The sequence below is a fragment of the Mauremys reevesii genome, linkage group 7 (assembly GCF_016161935.1).
Source record: "Mauremys reevesii isolate NIE-2019 linkage group 7, ASM1616193v1, whole genome shotgun sequence".
Classification (NCBI taxonomy): domain Eukaryota; kingdom Metazoa; phylum Chordata; order Testudines; family Geoemydidae; genus Mauremys; species Mauremys reevesii.
The window spans coordinates 31,411,899-31,424,846 of record NC_052629.1 but is presented as its reverse complement, the minus strand read 5'-3'; the positions used below and the strand labels follow the sequence as shown (position 1 = coordinate 31,424,846).

The 12,948-nt window shown below is 43.2% G+C and overlaps 1 protein-coding gene across 1 annotated transcript in view; it reads left to right on the top strand.

Annotated features, from left to right (window-relative positions):
* The window catches only part of LOC120368652 (protein FRA10AC1), a 56,033-nt gene continuing 43,085 nt past the window's right edge, over nt 1–12,948 (top strand). The window contains exons 1-4 of the mRNA XM_039480936.1: nt 1–168; nt 8,842–8,918; nt 11,945–12,040; nt 12,119–12,164. Of these exons, the coding sequence (XP_039336870.1) occupies nt 136–168; nt 8,842–8,918; nt 11,945–12,040; nt 12,119–12,164 (252 nt within the window). The 5' untranslated portion in view covers nt 1–135. The remainder of the gene's footprint in view (nt 169–8,841; nt 8,919–11,944; nt 12,041–12,118; nt 12,165–12,948) is intronic.

Sequence of the window (12,948 nt, the reverse complement as noted above, 5' to 3'; positions counted from 1 at the left end):
GACGCCGCTGGGAGCCGGCCCGGCCTGTGCCTCTCGCTCGCTCGCTCGGGGCTGGAAGCGCCCAACCACCGGCCGGTCCGCGTGCGGGACGCGCTCCCCCGCCCTCGTCCCTGGGCGCTGACCGAGCCGGCCACCATGGTGCCGGCCCAGCTGCTGCTCTCTCAGGCCGTGAGTAGCAGCCGCGGCGCTCCCTGGGTTGGGGGGAGCGGGGCCCAGAGCGGGCACTGACCCGCCCGCGGGGGTTGGGCAGCAAGGAGACCCCCCATGGCGGGGAAGGGGCGTTCAGGGCGGGAGGGAGAGGCCTCGCTCTAGACGGGGGTCGCGTTTCTCCTGGACTGATGTGGTCCTCGGTACTCCTGCTCCTCGCTGGCCGCTTCTGACATTGCCTGTGACATGCAGAGGCGACTCCGTATGTTTTGAAGCGTGAACATTTGTTTTGTCAGTGATTCCTGACCAAGATCTTTGGCAAATTTTCAATGTGATTCTTCTCTTTGGTGCCCTACAAACTTCTGGTCCTTTAATCTTCTTATTTACTTTTATATTCTTGCTTTTGCCTTTATCATTTGAGAACTGTACTTATTAAATTTTTTTTTTACTCTTTATTTTGCTAACGTCTTTACTCCTAGTCCATTCCACCAATGTGCCCACACCCCACTGTAGATGGGTTCCCTTTTCTTCTCCAATGATTGATCTGTACTGTTGAGGTTGCTGGTGTGGGTGCTATTTGCTAGTAGTGATTTGTATCTGAGATGTATACACCAGCCTCTTAACTGAGCCAAAAACTTGGGCTGATTTAAATGTTCATGGTTTAAATTGGTAACTAAACATAATTGGAGTCACTTGTTTTAAATTTGCTGTTTCAGTGTTTTATTTCTTTCCTAAAGAAAAGTTAATTCTCTTTGGTATGAAAAGCTGCATGTTGGTCAATAAATTAGATGACTTTCAGGTTCTTCATTTTCCCATTTTGGGAAAAAAATGTATTTACTAAACCTTAATTATTCATTGAGACATACTGCACTATGTTTCTGAGCAAATTAAACTGAGGGCTTGTCTACACTGGCAATGTACAGCGCTGCAACTTTCTCGCTCTGGTATGAAAAAACGCCCCTCTGAACGCAGCAAGTTTCAGTGCTGTAAAGCACAAGTGTAGACAGTGCACCAGTGCTGGGAGCCGCACTCTGAGCGCTGATAGCTATGCCCCTCGTGGAGGTGTTTTTTTAGACCACTGTCTCCCTGTGCTCTGCCGCAACTGCACAAGCCACGTTAAACTTTAGCATTGCCGGTGTAGAATAGCCCTCAGCATAGCAGATAAAGGGAGCATGATAAAATGTTTTCTTTAGTTGAAAATAAAACTACCTTTAATTTATTGGTACATAATAAATATGACTGTCAAAAGATTAAAAAAACACAATTAATCACAGTTTTAATCGCACTATTAAACAATAATAGAATATCATTTAAATATTTTTGGATGTTTTCTACATTTTCAAATATATTGATTTACAACACAGAATACAAAGTGTACAGTGCTCACTTTATATTATTTTAGTTTACAAATATTTTCACTGTAAATAGTACGGTATTGAAAATAGTATTTTTCAATTCACCTCATACAAGCACTGTAGTGCAATCTCTTTAGCATGAAAGTGCAACTTACAAATGTAGAATTATTTTTTTACATAACTGAACTGAAAAACAAAACAATGTAAAACTTTAGAGCCTACAAGTCCACTCAGTCCTACTTCTTGTTCAGCCAATCACTAAGACAAACAAGTTTCTTCACATTTACAGGAGATAATGCTGTCTGCTTCTTATTTACAGTGTCACCTGAAAATTTCCATGGCACTGTTATAGCTAGTGTTGCAAGGTATTTATGTGCCAGATATGCTAAACATTTATCTGCCCCTTCATGCTTTGACCACCATTCTAGAGGACATCTTTCCATGCTGATGACGGGTTTTGCTCGATAATGATCCAAAGCAGTGTGGACTGACGCATGTTCATTTTCATCATATGAGTCAGATGCTACCAGCAGTAGGTTGATTTTCTTTTGTGGTGGTTCGGGTTCTGTAGTTTCCAAATTGGACTGTTGCTCTTTTAAGACTTCTGACAGCATGCTCCACACCTCGTCCCTTGCAGATTCTGAAGGGCACTTCAGACTCTTAAACCTTGGGTTAAGTGCGGTAGCTATCTTTAGAAATCTCATATTGGTACCCTCTTTGTGTTTTGTCAAATCTGCAATGAAAGTGTTCTTGAATTGAACATCCGAGACTTGTCATCCGAGACTTCCATAACACGAAATATATGGCAGAATGCAGGTAAAACCATGGAGTAGGAGACATCCAATTCTCCCCCAAGGCGTTCAGTCACAAATTTAATGAACACATTTTTTTTAATGAGCGTCATCAGAATGGAAGCCTGTCCTCTGAAATAGTAGCGGAAACATGAAAGGGCATACAAATGTTTAGCATATCTGGTATGTAAACACCTTGTAATGCTGGCTATAAAAGTGCCATGGGAATGCCTGTTCTCACTTTCAGGTGACGTAAGTAAGAAGCAGCAGCATTATCTCCCATAAATGTAAACAAACTTGTTTGTCTTAGCGATTGGCTGAACAAGAAGAACTGAGTGGACTTGGAGGCTCTAAAGATTTACATTGTTTAATCTTGAGTGCAGTTATGTTTTAAAAAAAAATCTACATTTGTAAGTTGCACTTTCACAATAAAGAGATTGCACTACAGTACTTGTATGTGGTCAATTGAAATACTATTTCTTTGGTTTATTGTTTTTACAGTACAAATATTAGTAATCAAAATAATATAAACTGAGCACTGTACACATTGTATTCTGTGTTGTAACGGAAATGAATATATTTGAAAATGTAGAAAAAAATCCCCAAAAATTTATAATAAATTTAAAATGATATTCTATTATTGTTTAACAGTGCAATTAAATCTGAGATTAATCGTGATTACTTTTTTTAATCAAGTTACTTTGTTTTGAGTTAATCGTTTAAGTTAACTGCAGTAAATTGACAGCCCTAATAATAAAATAAACATACATGGATTATAACCTTGAAAAATTGTCATGAAAATTTACCAGTCTAGGCACAAAGACTTGCATGCCTTTTACCACGAGGATTAATAATACAAATACTAATCATGTTGTACTTGTAGGAAAAATATTATAGCCCTGGATAAGTAGAATTTTGGAAACTTGGGTTGATACAAACATACTGCAGACTTCACAAGCAAAGTAGGGCGGGTCAGTTATTTGGATGGAAGACTTTCAAGGATTAGTATTTAATTTTTGTGTCTCATCCAGAAATTGGTACCCCAGTACATCCTAACATGGAGCTAGGACATTTCTTCAATACTGTCTCAGGCATTGTCTATGCTAGCACTTTTTCTACTGTGGGTCTGCCACTTGGGCAGCTCCACCTGTGATAGCAACATTTGAGCTACTAGTATAGACATACCACAAGTGTTTTTACAGTGGCTGTCTAACTCTGCTCTTGGGCCTACAGAGAAAGAGTTTTAGAGTGTGGCCCAGAAATGGTAGAGCCTTCTCCAGTTGAGTGTCATCTTGACTGCATCTTGACTGGTCCTGTAGGCGAGTGGCTTAACAAATGACAGAGCCTGTTTCGAGCTGTCAAATCTGTCACTGAAATATGGTCTAGAGCAGTGGTTTTCAAACTTTTTTTCTGGCGACCTTGTTGAAGAAGATTGTTGGCGCCCGTGACCCAATGGAGCTGGGGATGAGGGGTTTGGGGTGTGGGAGGGGCGCAGGGCTGGGGCAGAGGATTTGGATGTAGGGGTGAGGGCTGCGGGGTAGGGCCGGGAATGAAGGGTTCAGGGTGTAGTGGGGGCTGTGGGCTGGGGCAGGGGGTTGAGGTGCAGGAGGGGGTCAGGGCTCTGGGCTGGGGGTGAAGCCTCTGGGCTGGGGATAAGGAGTTTGGGGTGTAGGAGGGGGCTCTGGGTTTGGGGCTCAGGGCTGGGGTAGGGGTGCGGGAGGGGGTCAGGGCTCTGGGCTGGGGGTGTAGGCTCTGGGATGGGGTTGGGGATGAGGGGTTTGGGGGTCAGGAAGGGGCTCTGAGTTTGAGGGGGGGCTCAGGGCTGGGGCAGGGGATTGGGGAGCGGAGTTGGGGTGTAGGCTTACCTCCAGCGGCTCCCAGTCAGCGGTGCAGCTGGGGTGCAGAGGCAGGCTTCCCACCTTTCCTGGCACCGTCGACTGTGCTGTGCCTTGGAAGTGGCCAGCAACAGGTCCAGCTCCTAGGCGGAGGCTTTCGCCCGCAGGCACCGCCCCTGGCCAATAGGAGTGTGGCCCGTGGGCCCCCCCCCCCCCGCCTAGGACCTGCTGCTGCTGCTTCCGGGGCGCAGCACAGTGTCGGAACAGGTAGGGAGTAGCCTGCCTTAGCTGGGCAGCACCGCCATTGGGACTTTTAACGGCCCGGTCGGCGGTGCTGACCACAGCCGCCATGACCCAGTGCCTTACATTCTGCAACCCAGCATTGGGTCACGACCCACAGTTTGAAAACCACTGTTCTTGAGCACTGATACGCAAACCTCAGTGGTTCAGGAGTCAAATTAGCAATCAACATTACCCAAAAGAGTCACAGTAGTGTGAAGTAACTGTTTCATTTACTATAGTACTGTATATTCAGTCATACAGTGTTTTAATATCATGTGCTTCAAAGAGGTGCAGGAAACATATCAAAAAGCTACTTGGGGCTTGAGAGCCTCAGTCTGAGTATCACTGGTTTAAGCACTGTGGGGTTGTGCTGGGAGGATTTATTGCACCATTGCAGCTTCTGTGCCAGCACATGCTGGCTACTCTGACACTGCAGTAGTGTAGAGTGGCAACTGTAGTTTTTTTTTTTTCTATTTAGTTTCTTAGAAAGTTTCCTGAAAAATATAAAAGACAGAAATAATAATGGCTAATTAGGAAATACATATATGTGGGTGCACCTCCTCAGTATATGTAGTTTACTTGGTGTTGCTACAACTCTTCAGATAATGTCTCAGCAACATCTCCTACACTTCTGAAATGTGAAAAAGAGAATACAATAACTGCGTTTTTAGTTAATGGATGAATAGCAAGTTAATCCCTTCCACACTCTGTATTGCTAATTAAATCCACTTATCTCTCCACAGTGCTCCAGCAAGTACCCACTTTTCACATCTCTGTTTTTCCCCAGGAAGTGACATGTCCTCTTTGGGCTATATAGTACAGTGTGTGGGATGGGAAACGGGAATTTACTGAGTTGCATGGAGAATCCTGGAGGGATGTTATTGCTCCAGACCAGTCTTGTCTCTGTCTTCTAGGGGAGAGGGAGAGGGAAAGAGAGTGTGTGTGACTGACTGACTGACTGTAGTTTCAAACCAAGAACAGGAAGGAAAAAAACAACTCCAACAACCCAATAATAAAATTAAAGTAAAAAATAAATAAATTGTTTTTTTTAAATCTCCTTGAGTATAGCTACACAAAGACAGTGGTATTCAGCACAAGCTTGCAAGCAGCCTGGCAGAGGATGCTTGTCTCTCCAATATGATATTTGCAAGTGTCAGGGTGTAGCCACTGTAGGTGCACCATTGTAACGTTCACCTGGTATTGTTAATAGTCAGAAATGCATTTTTCCAGCTGTCAGTAGCTAGATCACTGTAACTGTTTTTTTCTGATACTGACCGAGACACAGTTACCTGTACTGTTGAACTCCAGATTGGGTTACTGCAATGTACTCTATGTGAGGCTATTCTTCCAAGGTAACTTGGAAGCTACCTCTGGATGTGGCTTTCTGTTTATTTATGGGTTCTGCTGCTATTGTTACTGTTTGTTGGTATTATAGTAGCACTAGGGGCTAAGCATTTTGCTAGGCACTGTACAGAGTAATAGATAAGCTATTTGGAGCAGGGACTAGCAATGTAAATAGAAAAGACAAAGAGAGGATAGCGGAAGGGACATATTTTGCAAATTCTCTGTTTGCAAGTTGTTATAACATTGTATCTGTTCTCTAAAGTATGTACTAGCCTCCAGTTTGCTTCTTAGTGCAATTAAGATAATAGAATCATAGAAGATTAGGGTTGGAAGAGACATCAGGAGGTCATCTAGTCCAGCTCAGCGCAGGACCAACCCTAACTAAATCATCTCAGCCAGGGCTTTGTCAAGCCGGGCCTTAAAAACCTCAAAGGATGAGATATCACCACCTCCCTATGTAACCGATTCCAGTGCTTCACCACCCTCCTAGCGAAATAGTGTTTCCTAATATCCAACCTAGACCTCTCCCACTGCAACTTGAGACCATTACTCCTTGTTCTGGCATCTGCTACCACTGTGAACAGCCTAGCTCCATCCTCTTTGAAACCCCCCTTCAGATAGCTGAAGGCTGCTATCAAATCCCCCCTCACTCTTCTTTTCTGCAGACTAAATAAGCCCAGTTCCCTCAGCCTCTCCTCATAAGTCATAAGACACCTAATCATTTTCATTGCCCTCCACTGGACTCTCTCTAATTTGTCCACATCCTTTCTTCAGTGGGGGGCCCAAAACTGGACACAATACTCCAGATGTGGCCTCACCAGTGCTGAATAGAGGAGAATAATCACGTCCCTCGATCTTCTGGCAATGCTCCTACTAATGCAGCCCAATATGCCGTAAGCTTTCTTGGCAGCAAGGGCACACTGTTGACTCATATGCAGCTTCTCGTCCACTGTAATCCCCGGGTCCTTTTCTGCAGAACTGCTGCTTAGCCAGTTGGTCCCCAGCATGTAGCAATGAATGGGATTCTTCTGTCCTAAGTGCAGGACTCCGCACTTGTCCTTGTTGAACCTCATCAGATTTCTTTTGGCTCAATCTTCCAATTTGTCTATGTCCCTCTGTATCCTATCCCTACCCTCCAGCGTATCTACCTCTCCCCTCCCAACTTAATGTCATCCTCGAACTTGCTGAGGGTGTAATCCATCCCATCATCCAGATCATTAATGAAGATCTTGAACAAAACCAGCCCCAGGGCCAACACCTGGGGCACTCTGCTTGATACCAGCTGCCAGCTAGACATCTAGCCGTTGATCACTACTCGCTGAGCCCGATGATCTAGCCAGCTTTCTATCTACCATATAGTCCATTCATCCAATTCATACTCCTTTAACTTGCTGGCAAGAATACTGTGGGAGACCTTATCAAAAGCTTTGCTAAAGTCAAGGTATATCATATCCACCGCTTTCCCCATATCCACAAAGCCAGTTATCTCATCATAGAAGGCAGTCAGGTTGGTCAGACATGACTTGCCCCTGGTGAATCCATGTTGACTGTTCCTGATCACCTTCTTCTCCTCCAAGTGCTTCAAACTGGATTCCTTGAGGACCTGCTCCATGATTTTTCCGGGGACTGAGGTGAGGCTGACTGGTGTGTAGTTCCCCGGATTCTGCTGCTTCCCTTTTTTAAAGATGGGCACTATATTTGATTTTTTCCAATCGTCTGAGACCTCCCCCAATCACAATTTGAATTTTCAAAGATAATGGCCAACGGCTCTGCAATCACATCAGCCAATTCCCTCAGTGCCCTCTGATGCATTGCATCTGGCCCCATGGACTTGTGCATGACCAGCTGTTCTAAATAGTCCTTAACCTGTTCTTTCACCACTGAGGGCTGCTCACCTCCTCCCCATTCTGTGCTGCCCAGAGCAGCAGTCTGGGAGCTGACCTCGTCTGCGAAGACAGAGGCAAAAAAAAACAACATTGAGTACTTCAGCTTTTTCCCCATCATCTGTCACTAGGTGGCCTCCCCCATTCAGTAAGTGTCCCACACTTTCCATGACCACCACCTTGTTGCTAACATAACTGTAGAAACCCTTCTTGTTACTCTTCACATCCCATGCTAGCTGCAACTCCAATTGTGCCTTGGCCTTCCTGATTACACCCCTTTATGCTCGAGCAGTATTTTTATACTCCTCCCTAGTCATCTGTCCACTTTTGCACTTCTTGTAAACTTCCTTTTTGTGTTTAAGCTCACCGAAGATTTCACTGTTAAGCCAAGCTGGTCGTCTGCCATATTTGCTATTCTTTCTGCTCATAGGGATGATGTTGATTTTGATATATAAAACACTATATGGTTTGGTCCTGGCTACCTAAGAGAGTGTCTGGGCAAAATTGCCACAATTGATGAAAAGTAAGAATTCATAGCTTTGAGCATTTGGAGTCTGGAAGAGCATTTGGTTCTGAAATTTGATTCTGCTGTAGGTTCAGTGGAATCCAAGTTTGTTAACCTTCAAGGCAAAATGTTAGGATTACCTGTTTTCCCAGGTTTTTGTCTGAGGATAATGGTTGTTGAAATGTAGAAATTTCCAGACTGATGCAATAGCCATCTAGTTCAGTATTGTGTCTTTGACAATGGACAGTACCAGTGTGGTTCGTGCTCACTAACACGTTGTGCTCTTACTGCCCATGTAGACTCTGTTGGTGTGAACTAACAGATACCTAGTTTGTGTTGATATAGTTCCATGTTGTGAACTAAAAGGTATCTAGTTTGCACTGATGCAGTCCTGAAATGAGAAACTATGTATCTGGATCTGTGGTGCCATGTAGACAAAGCCTTCAATCTGCAGCAAAGGAGATTTAGGTTAGATATTAGGAAAAAGTTTCTAACTATAAGGATAGTTAAGTACTGGAATAGGCTTCCAAGGAAGATTGTTGGAAGAACAGGTCAGGGATGATCTAGCTAGACTTTGTCCTAACTCAGTGCATAGGGCTGGATTAGATGACCATTCGATGTCCCTTCTAGTCCTACATTTCAAAGATTCTAATTTTATTGTGTTGTGATCATTTTCCTTTATTTCTTAATTTTTTCCAGGTACATGGCCGGGGAGGCTATGATTCTGATTTTAGTGATGATGAGAGTGGAGAGAAATCTGACCAAAGGAATAAAAGGTAATGTGTTATAATACTGATGTACATTACATTTCTTGTGTGCATATGACTTCTAGCTTTATTTTTATTTATATATATATATATATATATATATATATATATAAAGACCCTGTTTTTTAAACTCTGACATAGTGAAACTGTTTGAAAAAATATATATACGTTTGATTCCTATGCCGCTGCCTCCTCAGGCTTGTCAGAGCATGTTGTCTCCAAGGAGCAACTGAGAAAGATCAGTTCTGCCATGTCCATCTGGTGTCTTATGCCTCTCATATCTCTCAGCTGAGTGCTTCGTTTTTCCAAGCATTAGCATCAATGGCTGGGTTTTGGCTGCTTTGTTCAATTTCGTATCACTTTGTTACCACCCACTAGGACTTGTGGAACTACAAAGAGAGAGATCAAAATGGCCAAGGCCAGGTGGCAGCAGGCTTTGTAGGAATAAAACACCTACCTCACAGAAAGGAAACACTAACACTGCTTGATTATTATTAAATTTCTTCCAGCCTGTTCTCTCTGTTAAGCCTGGCTTCAAGAGACCAACAAATTGGGTCAGTTAACTTCCACTTAGCCCTTGAGATGCTCATTTAAGCTCAGCCTTGTCAGTTTCATTTAGCGGTTCATACACTACGTGACCCTGAACTTTTCGGTCTGACCATCTTTTATTGGGAATTTTTTTCTGCTGTGGCACTGCCCTTCTCTGATAGTTCACCCACAGCACTACATATTTGTTCTGAATTGATTAAGGAATTATTTTTTTGTTCCAGGATCTGTTTCTGTGACTCTTTTCCTTACTCTTCTGTCAGGCTCCATTCCAACCAGGTTTTCCGGGACCTTTTCTGGGAGCCTTTTATATTTTTTGTAGTGGAAGTAAGGGGAAATGTTTTGTAATGTCTGACTGCATTTTATATCTGACCTTTAAGGTGCTTTAATCACTAAAAGAAATGTAGGTGTTTTTTCTCTTTTTAGAATTTTTAGGTGTCTTCTATTAAAAATATTGACTTTTTTGTTCAGTTTTAGTTTGATTTTCCAAGTGCCATTATGCATTATAGCATTCTAGTTGTTAGATGAAATATTAAACATTGGGAGCTGTTTCAAATAAATCATCTTCTTTACCCTTTGTTCTGGCACACGCTATTTGGCGCCCAGTAGTGCTCTAATGAGGGTTTGCTTCATATGTATATATTCTACCCTTGGTTCATGACGAATTTCATTCTTTCTTTGGGAAAAAATGTAAAAAGACTCCTTCCCGACATTGACTCTGCAGTGCCCCAGTGCAGGAGTTGTGTGCCTGGCTATGTGGCCACAAAACCTTTTTGCACAATTGGTATGCTTAGTTCTCCCAAGTCCTACAGTCCTTAGATTGACAATATAAATACTACCCCTTGATGGGTCTCTGATTACCTCTCTGCCTGCCATCATGGAGCAAACATTCCCTTTTTACCCATAATGTTAGACCAGGGATGGCCAACCTGAGCTGGAGAAGGAGCCAGAATTTACCAATGTACATTGCCAAAGAGCCACAGTAATATGTCAGCAGCCCCACATCAGCTCCCCACCCTGCTCCCAGTACCTGCCGCCTACTGGCAGGCCTGCCGATCAGTGCCACACCCACCCTCCCTCCTCGCACCTCCCTGTCAGCTGTTTTGTGGCATGCAGGAGGCTCTTGGGGTCGGGGGGAAGCGAAGGGACAGCAAGTTCAGGGGAGGGGGGGCAAGGGGTGGAGTGGGGGCAGGGTCTGTGTCAGAGCCAGAGGTTGAGCAGTGAGCACCCCCCGGTGCATTGGAAAGTTGGCGCCTGTAGCTCCAGCCCCGGAGTCTGTGCCTATACAAGGAGTCGCATATTAACTTCCGAAGAGCCACATGTGGCTCCAGAGCCACGGGTTGGCCACCCCTGTGTTAGAGAAATAAATCTAAATATGTTTTAAAACAGTTGTGTAATTAAGTTTAGTATAAAAAGTTTGTTTTATTTGTTTTTGTTGATTTTTTGATATTTTTGGTTTGCCTTGGAACAGATCTTGGTGTTCAGAGGACAATGCTTCAGTCATTGTTCAACTAGCAGTGCTTCTTAGTCTGTGCCCCTCAGAGAGGTCCGTGTTCATTAATCTGGTACAGTGGAGCTCTGTGGAGGCAATACCATGAAGGGAGGAAAAAGGGATTACCAACAGTAACTCTTGTTCTTTGAACATATTGCCTCTTTTCCCTCTGCTTTGGATCTTAGATCTGTATAGGGCTGTTGAGGTGGAGAAAAACTAGGGATCATTAGATGAGAATGAGATATTTCTATCCTCGGCCTGTATGATATAGGGTGTGAAGGAACCGAGCATGATCCTGTCTCAGAGCACCTGCTGCCGCAGGTTCCATATCTGTGTGACCTCCCATGTGACTCCTACAACGTGACTGTGGAGTGACGGGATTGTCAGACAAGATATACTGTTGTAAGCAACTCTGTATATACGTTGCCTATGAGCAGGTGCCTTTCTGGACTAGGTCTCAACTTCACACATGAGTAAAGTCCATTCTGACCCCCATCTTAACATTGGTTTCATTAACACAGAAACTAAGGGGTGGTCTACACTACTGTTTACATCGATGTAATTTACGTTGCTCAGGGGTGTGAAAACAATCCCCCCCTTGAGCGACGTAAATTACATTGACTTAAAGCAGTGTTCACATTGACCTAAAGCAGTGTCCGCATTGCGCTATGTTGGTGGGAGATGCTCTCCCGCCGACATAGCTTCTGCTTCTTGTGGAGGTGGAGTAATTATGCTGACAGGAGAGCACTCTCCCGTTGGCATAGTGTGTCTTCACCAGATGTGCTACAGCAGCACAGCTGCATTGGTGCGGCTGCGCCACTGTAGCATGGTAGTATAGACTTGTCTTAACAAGAGGCAAACAATGCTAGTCGGTGCAACAACCTTTTCCTTATAACATTCAAGCTGCTGACTTCCTAAGCTGACTTTGGTGTACTGGAACTTACTATATATGAAAACTTTTTGAATAATTTATTCCTCACTTTTTCCCCACACATAGGACAAGTAATGAAGATGCCCTTCTCGTGAAACCATTCCAGAAAGTAAAACAGGCCAAGGTGGCTGACAGACAAATTGCAGCAGAAGAATGGGATAGGTAATGAACACTTCTGTCAGAGATTTTTGTATTTAAACTGAACTTTTACTCAAACAAAATTATTATTTCTGTTAACAGGGAAGAAGCAAGAAATAGGAGATTTCATCTGATAGCCATGGATGCTGTATCCTTTGATTATTTGTTTATATTGGTAAAAACACATTTTCAGCTTTTCAACTTTTCTTTCACTGGGGAGAAATGCTCCTGTCAGGGACATGTTCATGTGAGTCTCCCTGTTGCCTGGGGAATTTCTGTGCACCAGCAGAGACTGGGTATTGTTTCAGATCATCATCTGTCCGCCACCGATAACTAGGTATTTCAGATCTGCCTATGAAAGGGGTTTCCAAACTGTCCCTAATTGCAGTTAGTGTTGTAGCTGTGAGTTCCATATCTCAGACTAAATTACTACACATGTGATGTTGGATCAAGGTGCTTTGATTTTTTAGCACAAGCAGACCTTGTTGCTTCACAATTCTATCTGAGACTATTGTTTTATGAATAAATTTATATTTGTGCTGGAAGGCCAAGAACACAATAATTAATCCAAAAGACAGTTCAAGAAAGGATTATCCCAAGTAGTGTCCTCCACAGATGTGATACTGTAGACCTGTTTAATATCATATTTTGTTTATTTTAGCTTTTATTTTGAATGGCATAATCAGGTTTGATTACTTTAATGCTTCAGTCCTAAACTATTGTCTTCATCAGCTACAATTTCCCTTTTAAAATATTTTTCTTTGAAGTTTAGTATGAAAACAATTATTTCTACAGTGAAACTAGCCAGTTATATAGTAGATAGGGGAAAGATCATAGAACTCCTCTGTTGAATTTTCCATCAAGTCATCTTTACTATTGCCTAGCAGTTGCTCTTTGGAATTTAACAGTAGGGGGATGTAATATTTTGTGGC